At 37.7% G+C, this 20,739-nt stretch overlaps 1 protein-coding gene across 2 annotated transcripts in view; it reads left to right on the top strand.

Annotated features, from left to right (window-relative positions):
- The window catches only part of LOC113092589 (kelch-like protein 29), a 247,263-nt gene that overhangs the window by 194,714 nt on the left and 31,810 nt on the right, over positions 1–20,739 (top strand). For both annotated transcript variants that reach the window (XM_026258237.1, XM_026258238.1), the window contains one exon: positions 14,389–14,587. In XM_026258237.1, the coding sequence (XP_026114022.1) occupies positions 14,389–14,587 (199 nt within the window). The remainder of the gene's footprint in view (positions 1–14,388; positions 14,588–20,739) is intronic.

The following is a 20,739-nucleotide window of genomic DNA, read 5'->3' as shown; positions in this document are numbered from 1 at the left end:
CATGGTTTAAAGTGGTTTTGGCCACTGTCAAGCTGGTCTTAGCTGGTTTCTAACTGAATCAACTGGTTTTAGCTTGATTATCATAGAAACATGTTAGTCACTTGCTAGCCATGCTAGCCACATGCTAGTTGTATACTAATCATTCTAAAAACATGCTAGAGACATACTAGCAACATGCTAATCATGCTACAAACATGCTAACGACATGCTAGTCACTTGCTAATCATGTTAATAAAATGCTAGCAACATGAAAATCATGCTAGAGACATGCTAGCCACATGCTTATCATGCTACTAAAATGTTAACAACATGCTAATCATGCTACAAACATGCTAGCAACATGCTAATCATGCTAGCAAAATGTTAGCGACATGCTAGCAACATGCTAATCATGCTAGAAACATGCTAACAACATGCTAGAGACATGCTAGCCACATGCTAATCATGCTAGAAACATGTTAGCAACATGCTAATCATGCTACAAACATGCTAGCAACATGCTAATCATGCTAGCAAAATGTTAGCGACATGCTAGCAACATGCTAATCATGCTAGAAACATGCTAACAACATGCTAGAGACATGCTAGCCACATGCTAATCATGCTACTAAAATGTTAACAACATGCTAATCATGCTACAAACATGCTAGCAACATGATAATCATGCTAGCAAAATGTTAGCGACATGCTAGCAACATGCTAATCATGCTAACAACATGCTAGAGACATGCTAGAGACATGCTAGCCACATGCTAATCATGCTAGAAACATGTTAGCAACATGCTAATCATGCTACAAACATGCTAGCAACATGCTAATCATGCTAGCAAAATGTTAGCGACATGCTAGCAACATGCTAATCATGCTAGAAACATGCTAACAACATGCTAGCCACATGCTAATCATGCTAGAAACATGCTAGCAACATGCTAATCATGCTAGAAACAGGCTAGCAACATGCTAATCATGCTAGCAAAATGTTAGTTACATGCTAACAACATGCTAATCATGCTACAAAAATGCTAGCAACATGCTAGCAACATGCTAATCATACTAGAAACATGTTAGCAAAATGCTAATAATGCTACAAACATGCTAGCGACATGCTAGCAACATGCTAATCATGCTACAAACATATTAGCAACATGCTATTCATGCTAACAAAATGCTAGCGAAATGTTAACAACATGCTAATCATTCTACAAACATGCTAGTGGAATGCTAGCAACATGCTAATCATGCTAGCAAAATGCTAGCAAAATGCTAATCATGCTACAAACATGCTAACGACATGCTAGTCACTTGCTAATCATGTTAATAAAATGTTAGCAACATGAAAATCATGCTAGAGACATGTTAGCCACATGCTAATCATGCTACTAAAATGTTAACAACATGCTAATCATGCTACAAACATGCTAGCAACATGCTAATCATGCTAGCAAAATGTTAGCGACATACTAGCAACATGCTAATCAAGCTCGAAAAATGCTAACAACATGCTAGCCACATGCTAATCATGCTAGAAACATGTTAGCAACATGCTAATCATGCTACAAACATGCTAGCAACATGCTAATCATGCTAGCAAAATGTTAGCGAAATGCTAGCAACATGCTAATCATGCTAGAAACATGCTAGTCACATGCTAGAAACATGCTAGCAAAATGCTAATCATGCTAAAATCATGCTCTCAACATGCTAGAAACATGTTAACAACTTTGCTAATCATGCTAACGACATGGTAGTCACTTGCTTATAATGCTAGTAATATGTTAATCACTTTCTTTTTTAAACTTCTTAACTTTTCAAACTTTTACATTTTTAAAACTTTTTAAGCTTTTCAAACTTTCTACATTTTTCTAACTTTCTGGCCAGGCTTTTTCAAGCCAACTTAAAGTTTGAAAACAAACTTTACTATCTAGTTATAAAGTGTTACCTAATCTTTCTAGTGTATCAGAAACATAAAGCACATCCAGTGTAGTTTGACAAAAAAAACATAACCTGCTGTTGTATTTGCCCATAAAATCTATGTTTGAACCAGCATACTGGTATTTCATCCTTCAATGCAAACAAATCTATTGTCTCCTAAATGACCAAAGTTTATACTTAATATTTAGTGTCTGCTTTTCACATTGAGTTTTATTTAGCACCATGACTGCTTTCTATTTTGTAGTTCTGTCTGAAAGCGAAGTTTTGCCTCTTTTTGTTGAGACAGCAAGAGTTCAGGCCCCCTGAAGTGCCTTTGTTTCTTTATGGATCAAAAGAGCTGTCTGCGGTGGGCTAGACAATTCAATAGGGCTTCCTTAAATCTCACTTCACATTTGAAGAAGTTTTGGCTTCCCAGAGCCCCGAGAACAAGAGGTCAACACCAATTTTGCTGGCGTTGCACTTCTATTTCTATTGCCCTGAAGAATACATTCAGGCCAGTCGCAGTGAACATAAATAAGAGAGAGCGGAGCAGAGAGGTTTGCAGGAGCCGGAGGCCGAGATCAGATATTCAGGGGCATTGTGGCATGACACTAGACCCTTTGGAGCACTGATGGGTTGCAGTGACTTTCTGAAATGAATGAGCCATGTGTGACAGTGCTGCTGCTTAAAAACCCCGTCATGCACCACCACAGGTTTCTCTTCGCTATAAAACTGCCGGCGACTGCGCAGAGTTTGGAGCACTGAGCCACGGATGCATTTTTTACAGTCCTTCCCTCTCTCCCTCTTTCTAAATTTCACCCCCTTCCAGACTCCGATGGAGGCGTTTTGATTGAATCCACTGACACTTCCTAAGGACATATCAGCTCCAGTTGTCACAGTCGATGCACAGACATAAGGCAAATGTTTGTTGCATTTTTGGCCGAAAGTATGGATAATGAAAAAATAACAACTTTTATGCTTCACGGTAAATTAGGGGTAAATTAGCGGGCGGCGCGTCGCCCGTGTGGGCTGAGTGCAGCTGCCAGACCTCCATGCGCAGTGATGTATGGATCTTTATTGTGCAATCCTTCACGCCGCTGCACAATTTGCATTAGTTTATTACAGTGAGTCAACATGCTTTTTATGTGCTTGTATCACAAGGGCCCGCTCAGGCCGCTGGGGAAGGAGGCAAGCTTTAAATAGAGCCTCTTACGGCACACCTGGGACCGGCGCTGAGCTCCTGCATGAGATGTGAATGATCAGCCCTGTCCTAATGTTAGTAAATGATCCTTACTTTGTCCTTGGTCCAGTAGTCATACGTCTAGATGGACTGGGTGATTTACAGTGCTGCGTGACTCATGACTCAATCCGATCTGGATTGGTTTGGGAGAGACCGTGGGAAGAAATCGGATTGAGAATGTCATTTAGAGGTATAAAAAGTACTTATCCGTGTGTTTTAACACTTGTTTAATGTGTGTGAAAGATCATCCGGAATTACTGAAGCATTCAGAACACACAGATCTAGTCTCACTCACCCAGAGGTTTTACGATCAACATAAAATATGGTCCACTTTGCACACCGTTCTGGCTAAAAATGATCAAGGAAGGCATCCAGAGTCACAGTAGCAACCATTTAGACATTTTATAAATAATTTCCCTCGATTTTTTTTGGTGCAATAATTATAATATTTTAAGAGCTTTTGTTTTGCATGGCCCATTTGCTTGACAAAAATCCCATTTATTATCTCCATAGTGGAATTGATTTTTAACACTGCAGTGAGCTCTTGAGGTTGTTAATCGATGCTTCTGTTGAAGCCATAATTATGCTTTATTTCTATTTTTATATCTCAATAACTTACTTTTAAAATTTTGTTTAGCTGTGCAGTTCCCAGAGAAGGTCTACACTACCCATGAATCCATCCATCAGAGAATCACTCACATGAAGCATTGTGAATAATGCAGTCGAATCAGTCTCCCTACATTCTCAAACTACTTGTACACTATACATACACTTTATAATATACATTGAAAAGCTTGAGGTCAGTAACATTTCAGGGTTTTTGATTTCTAAAAAAAAAATTGCTTTTATTAAGCAAAGTTGTATTAAATTGTATTTTTCGGTATATTAATCTTTGGAAAACTGGTTGAAAAATATTTTTTTATTTTTTTTATTTTATTTTTTTTTATTTTAGAACCTTCGTTTTGCAAGGTTGCTTTAACAGGATAGTAACTTTTGCACTTCATTGAACGTATGAGTCACACAATTTGAGGGCTTTCCTCCAAATCAGTTAATTATGCCAATCTGATAACTATCAGTAAATTTCAATTACTGGGCAAACATTACATCAGCTACTTAATATGCATAAGCCAGAGATTACTCAGGTCCTGCCGAGCACAAGTTAAAATCCAAACCCTTTCCACAACACGTCCGGAGTCCGGCCCGCACGCTTTCAATTAGACACTTAAAATCCTGCCAAGTCCTGCGCAGCGGAACCATTAAAGAAACGCCCCAGACAGCTTCATACAGCACTTTATCGTCACCGGTGAGTCGCCTGACAAAGAAGGTTGATTAATTGCATCCCCTTTGACGAGAGAACTAATATGCAGCTGAAAAGAATGCTTAATGATGGTTTTTGCACAAGGGGGCAATCTGCATTCACCCTCAGCGGTGATATCTAATTCAGCAGTCAGAAAATAACAATGAATGTAGAGGCGTTGATGCTCGGCCCTAGCAGACAGTACTCATTAGCTGCCGGGGTCATGTTTGACTTAAGGGCATAGAGGAGAATCTTCCCATTTCAGCCTTTTAATAAGATCAGAACTTGAACTTGAATTTGCAGATGTTACTGAGGACTTCAGTCTCACCCCTCATTCAGTCCTAGTCGAAAGACATGGCGGCTGGATTATTACCTATTCAAAATGAATGTTTAGTCTACGTTAAAACAGTTAAGTAAATATAAAGCAGAGAAGTACATTATTTTATTAGCGTTTGCAGATCAAATGTCCTGGGTGGTTATTGGTCTGTTTATTTTTGATGTTATTTATCTGTATTGTACGAGTTATTAATTTCACATAATAAAATAACAGGATCTTTTCTGGCTCAGTGAAAATACGAGTTTAATCTTCTATGCAGATGTACTCTAGAGTTTACAATGCAAAGGCATTAGTTGATAATCAAACTCGTTCTTCTGAACGCTCTCTTTATGTTGCACTGGGACGTTTGACTCATTTCCGTGAATTGGTTCCATGATTCATATACATTAAAAAAAAAAAAATTATAAAGATTTTCAAATGAAAATCCAAGCTCTTCCAAGTTTTATTATGGCAGTAAATGGTGGTTGACATTTTTAAACCCAAAAAAGTGCATCCATCTATATAAAACGTGATCCAAGTCATAGGGTAATTTTCATTTTTGGGTGAACTATCGCTTTAATAGTATTATTCGTTTGTTCATGCCTCCGATAATAAAACTCACTCTTATAAACCCTTATCATCATGTTGAACTGGGAAGTTTGATTCATTTCAGTGAGTTAGCTCATTTAAATGATTCATGTGCATTAATCAGTTTAAAAACAGTTAACCAGTTGATTTCTGGGCATATATCTCTGTGTGTTACGTACTATATACAAATAGATGTTTTAAAGTCACAGTAGAAACGAAAACAGCCTGTGTAATCAGCGTTGGAGGAGCTACATTGAAAATGAATATTTAAAGTTGTCAAACTGCTGTTTTGAAGAAGTAGTTACACTGCAACGCTTTTTTTATCTACTGTTTACCACAAATCTACCTTAAAAAGCAAATCTTAGAGTCAAAGCGTTTCAATGACAATTTAATATTTTTCTTTTATTGCTAATAAAAGTAGAAACACTCTAATTTGAGTTAAAACATTGTGAGGGACAGCAGTGTTTTGCTGTTTTGAAGAATTAGTTATGCTACAACTTACAAAATGTGATGGATTTTTGCCAATAATTCACATTTATTATATTTTATCAGAGCAGCATTAATCTACCACAAAACAAGAAGTAAAAGTTAATCACAGCATTTCGATTACAATTGAATAAGATTATTTTTTTGTTACTAATAAAAGTAAAAACTCTCATATTTAAATTAAAATATTGGGATTGTTTATACATTAATACCTCTTTTTTGTTTTTATTTGAATTTTTGGGCTTGGATTCAGGAGTGTAAATCTCAGTGCTAGTTGGATTGTTTTATGTCTTAGAACTACTTATTAGAGACATTTTTGAAATGCCTGCAATATGGAAATGAATGAGAAAAATGCTTGAGGAACTAAGACTGCTGAGAAAACGGCCAGCCACTGTTACGCTTTGAGACGGTGAGTCAACTTCGGTTCCTATGCACACATCTCTGTTGTGTTCATTCTTTCAAAAGCTGAAAGCCAGGCATAAGACCAACTGAATCTCGCTTCAGTACCCACAGAGTTTTCCCGCTCTCTCTCTCTCTCTCAGGAAGGGATACCCCCCGGCTGAACTTCTCTGTTTAGTGTTTGAGACAATATTTCAATGGCTCATTTCTTTCTGTCTGGCTGATGTTATATTTAAGGGAGACTAAATAAAGTTTCTCCACACTTGGTTTCTTCTGCATTAAAACAACATGAGGCCTCTCACACACATCTGCTTCTAAACCTGAGCGCCTGTGGAGGCAGTGTTTTAAAAAGTTTAACAGAAGCGTGCTCCTGACTGAAAGGCTTTTAAGATGCATTGTTTTGGCCACAATTTCACTGTAAAAAAATATTGTCTTGAACATTAAGTAATGATACATTTACTTGAGGTGCAATATATTTAAGATATTAAGCATTTGTTGCAACTAAGGCTTTGTGCCATTTTTGAAAGTCGCTTTAGATAAATGTACATATAAATTACTGTTTTCTGAAAGAATTAAACAAATTTAGTAACCTTTTGTTCTTGTTTTAAATGTGAAGGCAGTTAAGCCTTATTACTGTATTTAATTTTGTTTCTTAATTTTATCTTTATTTAAAAATGTACTTAAAAATAATACTTTTTTTCTTATTTTACACAGTCACTTAATTTTAATACTTTTTTTCAGAAAATAAGTATAAAGTATATTCTTTTTTACAGTATAAAGTGCCAAATTTTTATGCACTTTTCAGAAAAAACAAGACTTGTAAATTTATGTAATTTTGCTTCTCAAGTAATTGTGTCTTGATTTATAAATATTTAGATATTTGTAATAGAAAAAAGACAACAACAAAATAAATCAAGTGAAAATCCAAGATTGGGGACAAAGTGTGAAAAATTGTAATGAATAAATATTGATTTACTTAAATACTGTAAAGTACAGATACAAAAGTTTGTCATTTTACCTACACTTTTAAAAATGAAAAATGCTCTTTATTGGCATCTGTGGCACCTATTAACATCCATGGATACTTTCCATTCTATAAAAGGTTCCTTGTAGTGGAAGAAGGTTCTTTAGATTGTGTAGAATGTTCTTCAATCTAAGAAAAATATGATTCTTTGAAGAACTATTTACTGAAAGGTTTTTTGAGGAACCTAAAAGGGTTCTTTTATGTCATCTGTGTGAAAAACCTCCATTTGGAACCTTTATTTTTCAGAACGTAGTATTTGTGCAAACTGTGTAATCTAATGCTGATCTGAGTATTGCAGCGTTATAGCAGCTAGGAATCAGTAGTATCTCATAATATCTCATATGGAGTGTACACAGAATTAGCGCCAATTTGAAGCGTTTCAAATCAGTCATTTATGAGGTTTCATGATGTTAGGATGCTGTCTAGGCAGGCAGTTCACTAGGTCTCAGAACAGATTAATAGACACCCAGATGCTGCTTCCTGCTGCCCAGCAGACGGCAGGAAGTGGAAAATGCCCCCATGTGTGCTTCTTGTCACCGTATGGCCCCCAGCAGGTTCACACCTAGACTCTGTCATCGTAGCCCAGCATGCCTTCAGACTGATTAGCCCTGGTGTGAGAGTCAGTGTGCATCACTGTGTGTGTTGTGCTTTGATGCGTTCACTTCTTTTGTCTCTGTGGCTCAGATGCTTTTCGAGTTGATTTTGCGTACGCACGTTTAATGTGGCCGCTGAGTCGTGTAAGTATTGAGTTTGGGACGGCAAGGTGAGATGCCGTGCTATGTCTCACTGGTAAGCCAATACCTCTTGCATATTGAATGAGTGGAGCAAATGCATAAAACTTTTTTAAGTGGAGCGGTGTGGAGGGGGAAGATTGTTTGTTCGATCTCTGCAAGGAGCAAGAGATGAGCGATCACCATTGTGCCCTTAAGCAAGACACTTAAATGGGTCATATGATGCGATTTCAAGTTTTACTTTCTCTTTGGGGGGTTACAAGCTGTTTTTGCATAGGTAAGATCTCTGAAGTTACAAAGACTAAAATCACAAACCCAAAGAGGTATTCTTTATAAAAGTTTAGAATTGTCCATGCCCTCCTAAAACACCTCAATAAACCCGCCCCAACATGTCTACATCACTGTGGGACGATTTACATAACATTGCAGAGAAAGAAGGCATAACTTTTATTATCGCTGTAGTATTGTTGCTGCAGCCACTGCTGTGTAATGCTGTGTTTCGTTGTGAAAGCAAAATTACTTTGGTTGGTCTTCCAAATGAGGACACAACTAGAAATCAGTGGTTAAGTTGTATTTACAACACTGTTCCAGAAAAATTCAACCCAAATAATCAGATGTGTGCAATGCATGTTTTACGGGGGGGACTGTTTCCTAAATCTGGGAAAGTAGCCTACAAAGCCGTCTACAAACAAAGGCTTGTTTCTATAAAGTGGGGCTGTTGCAACTTTGTAAGGACAGTCTGATGCTTCTGACTCTCAGCCTGTAAGCACATGTTCATATTAAAAGAATTTGCCAGTGATGATTCAAACACGAGTTTTGAACAGTGTAGAATAATGCTGCTTGTTTATTGTTTCTCCGATCACAACATGGTTTTAGGATTATGCGGCGCAATATGTAATGAATAAAAAGTCAGTATAAGTCATTATAATCAGAAATTATGTCCCCACTGGATGCAACAAATGCCTCGTTTGTAATGTTCTATTTTCGGTGTTGCACTGGGGACACGTTGTCACAGTATGGTAAGATGCCAGACGCCATCGAATGTGAGCATTTGCCCACTCAAGTCAGTTACGACGACGAACTGCAGTCAGGTCGAGACCCTGATGAGGACGACGAGCATGCAGATGAGCTTCCCTGAGATGGTTTCTGACAGTTTGTGCAGAAATTCTTTGGTTATGCAAACCGATTGTTGCAGCAGATGTATGGTGGCTGGTCTCAGACAATCTTGGAGGTGAAGATGCTGGATGCTGGATGTGGAGGTCCTGGGTTGTGTGGTTACACGTGGTCTGCGGTTGTGAGGCCGGTTGGATGTACTGCCAAATTCTTTGAAACACCTTTGGAGATGGCTTATGGTAGAGAAATGAACATTCAATTCATGGGCAACATCTCTGGTGGACATTCCTGCAGTCAAGATGCCAATCTGTGGCATTGGGCTGTGAGATAAAACTGTAGATTTTAGAGTGGCCTTTTATTGTGGCCAGCCTAAGGCACACCTGTGCAATAATCATGCTGTCTAATCAGCATCTTGATACTTGATACCTGTGAGGTGGATGGATTATCTCTGCAAAGGAGAAGGGAAAATAAAATAAAACGAATGTGTATTTTTACAGTATTTATATTTGTAGTGAAAAGAAAAATTAGTTATTTATATAGAGATATATCTTATATAGAAATGTAAAATCTTGAAATATAGAAAGACATGTATAAAAATGTAAGTTCCTTAAATATGAGCATTAGACTGCATTTATTAATGAATGTGTCTGGTGCTGAGAGCAGGTTATGTGATCTTGATTCTCCTCATGCATGCATACAGCACATTGGCCCGTCACTCCCGCATGCGTCCCTCTCTCTCTGTGGTGATCAACACCTGACAATTACATTATAGGAGCAGAAGGACCCTCTGTCCCAGAGGTCCTGGATGACAGAAGGGAAATGCGCTAACGGCATGCCTAGACACGAAGACAAATAGCTCTGCGAGCTGACAGAGCGCAGATAGGGACTTTGCTGGCCGCTCCGGGAGCCTCAGGTGTGTGAATTCCAGCTGATTCACGGATGCGACCCTGACACACCCTCCTGATGAAGTCCGTCAGGCAGAAACCAAATGGCAGGATGTCAGATCCCTTTAGCATTGATTTAATGTGCAGGAGATTGGCGTCGTTAAGCTCACTGACAAATTGAGCCTAGCATTGGAAGGAGTCTAAGCACAAGGTGCTGGATACATGAATAGAAATGAGGCAGAGGATACGGGATGTGTGGGAGGAGCGGCTGTGTGCTACTAATGCCCTTAGCGTGAGTCTCCCTGTGCTGTTTATGGCTGAATAATTCACACCACCGCATGTGATGGGTGAGCTTCTACAGCAGTGTGTGCTGGGTTAGAGGTCCGACAGAGTAAAACAGCCCAACACAGCTGGAAAAAAAGGGGCTTCTAATTCTAAATCTAGCTGAAGCTGCAGTGCACAAATATTTCAAAAGCATTGTTCTGATAATAAAGGGGGGCAGATATGTCATGTTTGGTCAGAAAGTATTTAGCCTTACAAGTTTAGAGCAATATGAGGGTGGGCAGATGATGCTGTAATTTTAGGTTAAAGCAAATCAAATGTAGAAAATATAAATATTTAATAGTGTGACGTTGTGATATAAGATAGTTAAAACAAATAAATAGATATAACAGATTATGCATATTTACATAAATAACCAATATAATACAGTGTATTGAAAGTAATCTTAAATATTTTTGAATGTTAAAATATGGTATTGTAATTTTGAAAATTAAATGAAAATTAAATTAGCTTAAAATGAACATTTAGTTTCATGTTTTATATATATATATATATATATATATAAAATATATATATATATTTTGTATGAAAAATTATTATACATTTTTATATTACATGTTAAAACATTAAAACTTGTGTTTTATTATCAAGTTATGTAAAGATATCAAATTATATAATATGACATCACACAATTATAAATGTTATAAAATTTATAATAAAATTGTGATATATAAATATATATGTATGTATTTGTGTTTATGTGTGTGTATGTGTGTGTGTGTGTATTCAAGTGTATTTAAAATAATTTGTGATTGACCAATAATTTCTAATATACTTTGAATATTTCAACAGTTTTAACATGTATTAATATAAAAAGCCGAAATATGTATTAAATGTAAATGCATTACATTTAATACATTGCATCATTTTATGATTAAAATTAGGACATAAATAAATCGCATGTATATATGTGATAAAATATGGTAATATATTAATGTTCATAGTTTTTCATCAATATGTTTCAATTTAGATTTTAACATTAGAATCGATATAATAATAATAATAATAATAATGTTGTTGTGTCTTTTATTAAGGTCTACTCATGATCTCTAAATAAACACTCTACTGCAAATTTGACACTTAAAAAAAAGTAAGTCTTTAAAGGCTGGTGTTTACATTAGGATGTGGATCGAAGAGTTGTTCATCTTAGAGTCCGTGATTTCTTTCCTCCATTGCATTTTTTTATCCTTCAGGGGCAAATCTGTCACCATCACTTAATAGCCTGGCACAAGACAGAAGCCTACAAGCACCAGCAATGCATTTAGTTGTTCAGATTTATGAGCTGGAGCTCAAATCCCCTCTCGTCTGGTCTCGGCGGCCGGGTCGAGCCGGGAGCTCGTGATTATTTTCTTTAACCAGTCCAGAGCGGTTTGGCTGGGTCGGTTAAACCCGTACGCTGGCAGGAGTGTGGTGAGGGGGAAGGGAACTGCGCCAGGGGAGCGTCCGTCTGCCGTGACATTATTTTAGATCAGATCCTCACTGGGATCAGGTCCGCTCTGCCATCCTTAATCCCTGATCTCACAGTCGGGATTCAGGAACAGTTCAACAATATGTGATCCTGTTGGGGGGGACATATGCTAAACCAAGTGTGCTGGTTTTTAAATCAGTATGCAAATGATGCACATATGACGTGTAAACACAGAACAATTAACATTCCATCAAGGTGGAAGTCTTGCCAGTGCGGTGAGGTAAACCAAAAAGTATGGATCCGGCACACATTTTGGATGGTTTAGCCAAATCTGTGTAAAGTCATGTCGAGAGCTGGCACACATGTCTGAAAATCTCTCTATGGCCATTGTGTGCATCTGGTCTCTTGCCTTCTATTGTTTGTGGAACATGTTTGCTATACAAACTGTTTTTGTTCTATCTATCTTAATTTATCATAGCTTGATCTGTTGTTCACAGTATAACTACAGGCTTAATGTGCATTGTGATTTAATGTGTTTTTACGTTTTATTTGTATTTTTTATGAATAACCAATTATGTAGATTTATATATATATATATATATATATATATATATATATATATTATTCATGTTAAATATTGGTTAAATAGTTAAATAGCCAGTTTATAAACTAACTAAAATAATTAATACATATTTATTATTAATTGTAATATAAATTAGTTCATTATAATAAAAAAAAAGAAGTGACGTGACATTCAGCCAAGTATGGTGACCCATACTCAGAATTTGTGCTCTGCATTTAACCCATCCGAAGTGCACACACACAGAGCAGTGAACACACACACACCGTGAACACACACACCCGGAGCAGTGGTCATAATTTATGCTGTGGCGCCCGGGGAACAGTTGGGGGTTCGATGCCTTGCTCAAGGACACCTCAGTCGTGGTATTGCCGCCCTGAGACTCGAACCCACAACCCTAGGGTTAGGAGTCAAACTATCTAACCACTAGGCCAAGACTTATTACCATGTTGATTATTTTTGTTGATATTCATTCATTCATTTTGCTAAATAGCCAACTAGCTTAATTAATATTTATTTATTCAACTTTGAGATAGATGTTCTCTGTGTGACCTAGTTTCTGTCTCATGTTAGTAGTGTCACTATGTTCAGGTGTGTCTTGTTAATTACCCACTTTAAGTTCAGTGTTTGGTTGTCCGGTCCCGTCGATGTGTACGTGTGTTTCTGCCTTCTCCCTATGGATTTACCCCAATGTGGATCAAACTTTGTATCACTATCTTCCTCGTCACGTGCTTCTCTCCCGCACAACACCGTGACAGATATGGTGCTGATTATATATATTTTCAATCATTTTTAGGCTACTTTTGTAGATAATGCAACCTTTCTAATCTTGACACTAAATGCACTAATTTAATGATTACGGTAATTAAAGTTACAGCGATAATTGAAAATACTGATAGGTTTGAAAAAGAAGACTTTAGAATACATGGATGTGCTCTCGAGTGTGATTTTGACCTTCAGCCTCTACATACTTTTCACAATCCATTAAATTCACAGTAGATAAAATTAAGTCTCGTCCTACTTTTTGTTCTTATTGAATATGCACTTTCACTACTAAATGTTGAGGAATGACTTGTACGAGTACTTTGTCAAGGTTAGATCAGGGAAATCTCTCTCCCCAACAGAAGCGCAGGTGTTGGCACGGGCCGTGTCAGTGTTTCTTACGGAGGTTTATGTAATGTGTTGTGAGCTCAGAGGTGAGAGGGTCGGCTTGGCTGCTGTCCCTGTCAGCTCGTGTTTACAGCGTTTAACACTGACGTGAGCAAAACACCCCACCGAGGATGACTCTCAGCAAACAAGCTGGCCATGGGCTGTCTTCAGTCTGAATGTCTCTAATGCTCACAAAGGCCGCATTTAATGCAAATTGCAGTATAACCAGTAATATTGTGAAATAAGATTGCAATTTAAAATAGCTGTTTTCTATTTGAATGTATTTTAAAAGGTTATTTATTTCCTGTGATGCAAAGCTGAATTTCCAGCATCGTTACTCCAGTCTTCAATGCCACATGATCCTTCAGAAATCATTATAAAACATTTTTACAGTTGTGCTTCTTGATATTTTTGTAGAAACCATGATACAGGATTTTTTTGAATAATAGAAAGTTTACAAACTTATTTGTAAAAGTATAAATGTCTTTACGGTCACTTTTGGCAAATTGAATGCATTCTTGTTGAATAAAAGTATGAATTTCTTTAAAAAAATAAAATTGTTTAATAGTACTGTATATACGTGATTCTGATTTGTTTGTTTTTTTGTGCCAGTTCTTAATTAAAATTAATCTGTTAAAGAGTCTAAAATCTGTTATAAATTCATGAAATAATTCTAATGACTCGGTATTCACCGAATCAATCCGAACTGTTCTCAAGTGATTGCTTTCGTCTTGTCCAAATTAAATTAAATTGAGGACCGTTACAATCATGTGTACCAATGGCATACGAGAGACTGACAGCTTGTTCATTGTTGAAGATTCACATTCGTTTTATAATAAATGGTGCTTAATATTTGTAAAAATTACAGAGAAGTGGCTCTGACTGAAATCACATGGTGAATATACTTCTCTCTCACACAGCACATATCCGAGTTGCTGGCCGTCGTCAGACTTCCATTCATTCACCCCAGTTACCTGCTGAACGTGGTGGACAATGAGGAGCTGATTAAATCGTCGGAGGCTTGCCGAGATCTGGTCAACGAGGCCAAGCGCTACCACATGCTGCCTCACGCGCGGCAGGAGATGCAGACGCCCAGGACGCGGCCGAGACTCTCTGCAGGTCAGACCTTCCACGATCTAATCCTCATCTGTCTTTCACTAGCCTCCTGTTACTGTAGCCAGAGCTTTGACTAAACTACATGAAGTCTGTTCCACACTGCAGCTTATTCTGGCTCAAGAACCAGCCGCTTGCAGGACGCGACCATCTGGCTGAGATATAAAGCCATCCATCACAGTTTGTTTTGTTTTTATGAGTCGTGCAGGAGCAGGTTCATCTGAAATAGATGATAACACTTTATATTATTGTCTTCAGAAATGCATCACATTATGGACGTTAAATGGGTCGTGAATGCTGTCGTTGATGTTGAAACTCAACAGACCTGTGCATGCTGCTTTAAGACATTTAACCCGCTGAAAATTCATTATAAAGTTCCCACTAGTGATGCACGGTTATACATTTTTGGTAACACTTTAGTTTAGGGACCAGTTCTCATTATTAACTTGTTGCTTATTAGCATGCATATTACTAGCGTATTGGTTGTTTATTAGTGCTTATAAATCACATATTATGACCATATTTTCGATCCCTTAATTCTTCCTCTCTAACTATTAATAAGCTACAAATAAAGAGTTCATTGAGATAAAAGTAGTTATTAGTGAGAATTGGTCTCCAAACTAATGGGTGACCGATTTGTTTTAAAGTTTTCGTTCAGCCAAAGCTGAAGCTGGAGATGTATGTGTATATATATATATATATATATATATATATATATATATATATATATATATATATATATATATATTTATTTAAATAATTGGTAATAATTTATATTAATAATTTAATAATCAAAACATTTAATTGCACACAATGCGGTTTTTAATGCTATATTATGTTGTTGTTGATATGCAAACGTTTAAACAATGGCTGTAATAAAAATACATATTTATTTAAACATGCATCAAATAATAAAGACAACAGTTAAAGCAAAAATATAATGAATATATAATATAGTGCATATATTTAGCAAAATGCTTCTCACTAAATGGACTTCTGAGCTAAATATTACGTTTACAAGCTGTTTTATTGACAACTTTTGTACTGTTGTACTCTTTCTTTCAGCATGCTTTCTGATATTATTTTTTTCTTTATCTCATGTTATAACTAGTAGCGAAGAAGTAAAAATGATCGCTTCACATGCTGCTTGAAAAGAGCAGCATGTTTGCTTCCTGTAGCTGTAGGAACAGCTTCCTGTTTACCTGTTGTAGTTTATCTATGTTGAGTGCATGACACTAAAACAGTCCAAATCTGAGAAGCATTAATTACATGAATTCTGTTTCTCCCAAAACTGAAAATTTATTTTGGGCTGAACATTTTCGATTGCCGGTGCATCACTAGTTCCCACACAAGCCCTTGTCCCTCTGAAGTATCAAAATCTGCTCTTTTTGAGTCAACAAATGGCAGATGTTCAGTGTCCGTGTGGTTATTCTGAAAGCTGGGCATCTCAGTGTCTCTGTAGCGGTTCTGACTGAATCTGAACTCAGTCTCAGGCTCCTGAAAAAATGCAACCAAACTAATTTATGTTTCAATAAGGCTGTCTTCATGCAACGCTGTGAATCACTCTCGCTCTCTCCTCGCTCAGCCGCTCCAGCCCCCATGATTCCCTGAGCAGGCGTGAGCCCGTGAGTGAGCTGTACATTTATTTAATCTTGATATACTGTGGCTCTCTTTCTCTCGCCCCTGAGTTTTATTGATCTCTGCCCACTGCAGTATAAGAGCTGAATCCCTCCCTCACCGGACCCCGATCAATCTCTCATGAGTGATATCACACACTCACACATAATTACCATAAATATGTATCAGCGTTGGGGAAGCTACTGGAAACTGTAGTTTGCTAAGATGCTTATTAAATTAATAGAAAAGCATCAAGAGAACAAATCAAATTAATAAATGTATTGACATGTAACTTGACATTAACGTGGAGAAACATCTCACCGCTCATCTGATCCCAGATGACTCCGGATACACCCGAGTTGTTCTTAATAAACATATCTTTAAATGCTTGGTAAATATGATGCTTTGTTTAAGAGCGCCATGTTTGTTTTTAATATTAATCGAGATATTTATGGAAATAAGCATCCTCGGCAGAGGAACAAATTGCTCATGGGCTCGGAGATTTTTTCTGCTTGCTGGCCAGGACTCAGAGGCTCTTTTCAATAAAGCATGGTTTAATAATTGTCTGAAAGGTATTACGAGCTGTGCGTGAAAGTCATGTCGCTCTGCAGAACTTATTTTCTGCATGGAGGAGTTAGAGTAATTGGTAAACAAATGTAATTTTATGATGCTGAGTGAGTTTTGTTTCTATGCTGTGACAGCTGGTAAATGAACCATGATGGTTTTGTGAGTTCACCAGATTGTAGATTAACTCTTTCCCTGCCATAGACGAGTTATCTCGTCATTTCAGAAGACAACGCTTCCCCACCATTGACGAGTTTTTACGGCTTTTCGAGTTTTCACTGTTATACACTCGGGGGCGCTAATACACATCTTCTGAACGAGCGCAAAACCTCCCGAACAAAAACACATGTGAACCAGGATGGAGAAACGAGCTCTTATGTAAACAGATGCAAATTAAAAATTATGCCGTCATCGGCAATAGACCGAATATAAAATGAAACTACATAATGTTACAGAGTAAATAGTTGATCCAGGAAGTGGTATGTCTGTGCAGAGGTATTGATGGAAGCGATTTCCTGGATTTGTGCTTTGATAATCGTACTGAATATTATCCAGATGTAGTTTTAGACATTTTTGCTCAAAATTATGCATTTTCATGAAACCTACCTATATTCAAATGTTGATAAAAAAATTTTAAGCTAGAATAAAACGTCTGTTTATTCTTTTTTTAAGTAGATGCTGGTCTTTATTTTGGTGTATTGCATAATCAAATATTCATACAGAAAAATAGACTAGAGTCAACCAAATTTGAGTGGAAATCATCAAAATCGCTGGCGTTGGCTGGCAACTTTTTTCAAAAAATGATTTAATCGCTTTGAATTGTTTATATGCGATAATAACTCACAAAAGAATATACTTATGTACATTGAATACATCATTTTTGAGCATCTTTATTATCAAAGGACTGTTATCATCATCATTTTTAGACATGTACTATGAAAATACTATGGTATTGTTTATAATATTTGAATAATCATCAACTGGTCAGTTTTCAAACCTTTATATTTTCGGTTGACCTACATTTAGTCTCTTTTTTTCATGGCACCACCCAGTTCTATTTTCTGTAAGGCTGTGTGGACTCGTGTCCTCTGTGTTTCTCTCAACATCTGTGCCTCTTATTTGCTTACGAAGGATGGACTTGTCTCCGTTCGGCATTTCTTATTAAGTATTTGATTGTTTGGCTGTGTACAAAACTCTTGAGTGAACTGGTCTCTGGCTTGACCATCTGGCGGGCCATCTGATGGAGGTTATGAAACACAGCGTGAGGGCCTGTCACCCGTAGGACCCGTTTATGAAAAAGAGACGGCGAAGAGAGCGAAAACTAGGGTAGAAGTCAAAGACGAAGGGAAGCACAAATTGCTTTCTTTTTAGCAACAGAGATTGAGGAAGTGCTGCCAGGAGTTTGTAATTGCCGTGCGTGTGTGTGTGTGTTTGTGTGCGACTGAATGCATTCACTCTCCACCTGAGCTCGGCTGATAAGTCTCTTATGTATGAAAAGACACAGAAGGGGTGCTGTGATGTCACCCGTGAAAGGTTCCTCGCCAAGCATGCACTCGATCAGAGCGCTCAGATATGTGTGCGTGTTTCTCTCAGAGCTCAGGTAAGTGCCAGCTGTCTTCAGACTGATGGGACTCACCTGGGCCCTTCTCTTCCCTCTGCTTGTGCCACATGAGAAAATCAGGGCGATGACACACCTGGCTCACACCCAGTAACTCGTGTAGACGGGCAATCCGTCCTAATTAAACTCACGACAGTCTCTGGCAGAGAGGACTGGCGTCGCACCTATGACTCAAATTATTGTCAAATAAAAAGGGTTTGTTAATCTAGTTCCCCCACACTTGTAGCTGATTAGCGGCTTGTCTTGTGGTTAGGTCAGGTGTGTAATTAGGAGCCATAAGGGACGAGAACTGTGAATAGTGACCCTGTTCTGCTTAACTCCGACCCTGAACATAATATGATGTGTGAACAGCTTTACTAAAGCAGAAGCTTGATATTGTGACGGCTTTTCATAAGAGAATAAACATTTAAGACAATAAATATTTTAGTTTTTATTTCACTAATTTTTGTAAAGACTTACAATTTTTAAATAGCCAATAATAAAACGGGCATAAAATTTCATTGAATTTAATGTCATACGCATTAATGGAAGGACCTGAGCCATATCTAGAGACTGAAATATCCTAGAGACCAGCAAAAACTTTCAAGCAACCAAATAGCAACTCTCTAAACTATACTAATACATACTTTCCAGCAGTCAGCACATTTTGGGGGGGATATTACTGATTTTATGGGTTTGCAAGGAATGCAGTGCAAATCGCTTTGGATGACAGTATCTAGCCTATTTGATAAAGGTCTCGTTCCAAAGGTGTTTATATGCAGTTTCGCATTCATTAGGAAGAACAAAGCACCCTAACAGAGTTGGGATGCCATTTGTTCTGATAATTAGATCTGCCCTTATAGTGATTCATGCTTTTTCAAGTTATGGTGACCTATTGTAACCATGAAATGTAATTTATGTGAGGAAGACATCCATGTTAACTATGTAAAAACTGGTAATTAATCTACACAGATCATAACCCTAACCCTAAGGCAAAGGTGTAAACATTCAAAATCATCTGGATACAGTGCATAGACAGTCCTGTTTACATGTCTTTGCATCAAGTCCATCATAAATCTTGTTTCGAACAATAGCTGTGTAGTTTCAGTCAATCACTTTATGTGGCTTCATAAAAGCCAGTATAGCAAGAGACGATGTTGATGCAAAGATTTACAGTGCATTTTATTTGCGAGTTAAGCTCGAGAAAATTGAGCTCAGTGCTTGCACCGTGTAAAATGGAGCAAGAAAGCAGCAACCTGTTGATATGGGTGCCAAAGTAAATAAGCTGATTATGTGCGAAATGTAAAACAGGGCTGAGAGTTTTAGCTTGGGTTTTATTCTTTTTGTGTCAAAAGATTACACATTACAGAAGTCATTTCCATATCCTAAATGTCCATATTGTCACTTTTGAACTTTTGATCGATGGTGAATGTATTATTGGTCACAGTATGCAGGTTACCCTGCAGGCCACATTTTGGAGCCGTCTGATATTTTTTTTCTAGTCATCTGGTAACCCTGTCACTGAATGAGTTTTATTTCTCTTGTTCTGTCATGTCATTTTTGTGCTGTATATCTTCTGCTGTCAACTAATTAATTCTTGTTTCAGAATCTGTCCTTCCTTTTGGCGAACCTTTACGAAGCTTTGACACACTTCACTGCGGTCAGCGCTTTAGAGTGCAACATTCAGTCTGCTGCTGGCGTGCTGCAGAAGGAGTTAAAGGTATTGGATTGTGCTGATTTGACACTCAGCCCAGTCCTTTACAGACCACAAACCGCTTTTACCGACTCATTTCTCTAACTGCTTTTATCGCCAAAGTAGCAGCTTGAAGGTGAGGACAGAAGGGCGACGTTTTGCAGTGCGTCTGCGTTTGTTTAATTGATTTAGTCGTGTGATGACTGGAGGGCGAACCGCATTGCTTTCTGCGTCTCAACTTCAGCGTAGGGTCTAGTCGGTTTAATTAGTCTCTTTCTCTGATAGATGCCTGTGGATATTACTGAAAAACTGGGCATGATCGTGAAGGAGTTTCAGCCACCGTCAGCTGCTCCGTGCCAATCCCGATGCCAGACCTGACCCTTCTGTGACTATTGTATCAAAATTGGTGGTTTGTTCATTTTACAAATCACCATGGTTATTTAATTTCTTGTTCACATGTTTTTTTGTTGGATTAATCCATTCTAGAGTATGGAAATGGTAAATGTATCAGCACTAATCATAACATTTTGCTCAGTACATTTCGGCTGTTGATTGCTTTTCCTTCGTCTACAGTAGCTGGATGAAATTTACATTTTAAAGTGGATGATTTTGCAGCTGTGTTTGGCTCAGTGGGCCGGCAGTGTTTTAAATTCCCCTGCCAGGAAATTTTTGTCACATTTAATGCCA

This window comes from Carassius auratus, unplaced genomic scaffold, assembly GCF_003368295.1.
Source record: "Carassius auratus strain Wakin unplaced genomic scaffold, ASM336829v1 scaf_tig00214657, whole genome shotgun sequence".
In the NCBI taxonomy this organism is placed as follows: Eukaryota; Metazoa; Chordata; class Actinopteri; order Cypriniformes; family Cyprinidae; genus Carassius; species Carassius auratus.
Note: the sequence above shows the minus strand (reverse complement) of the source record. Positions and strands in the feature narration are given on the sequence as shown.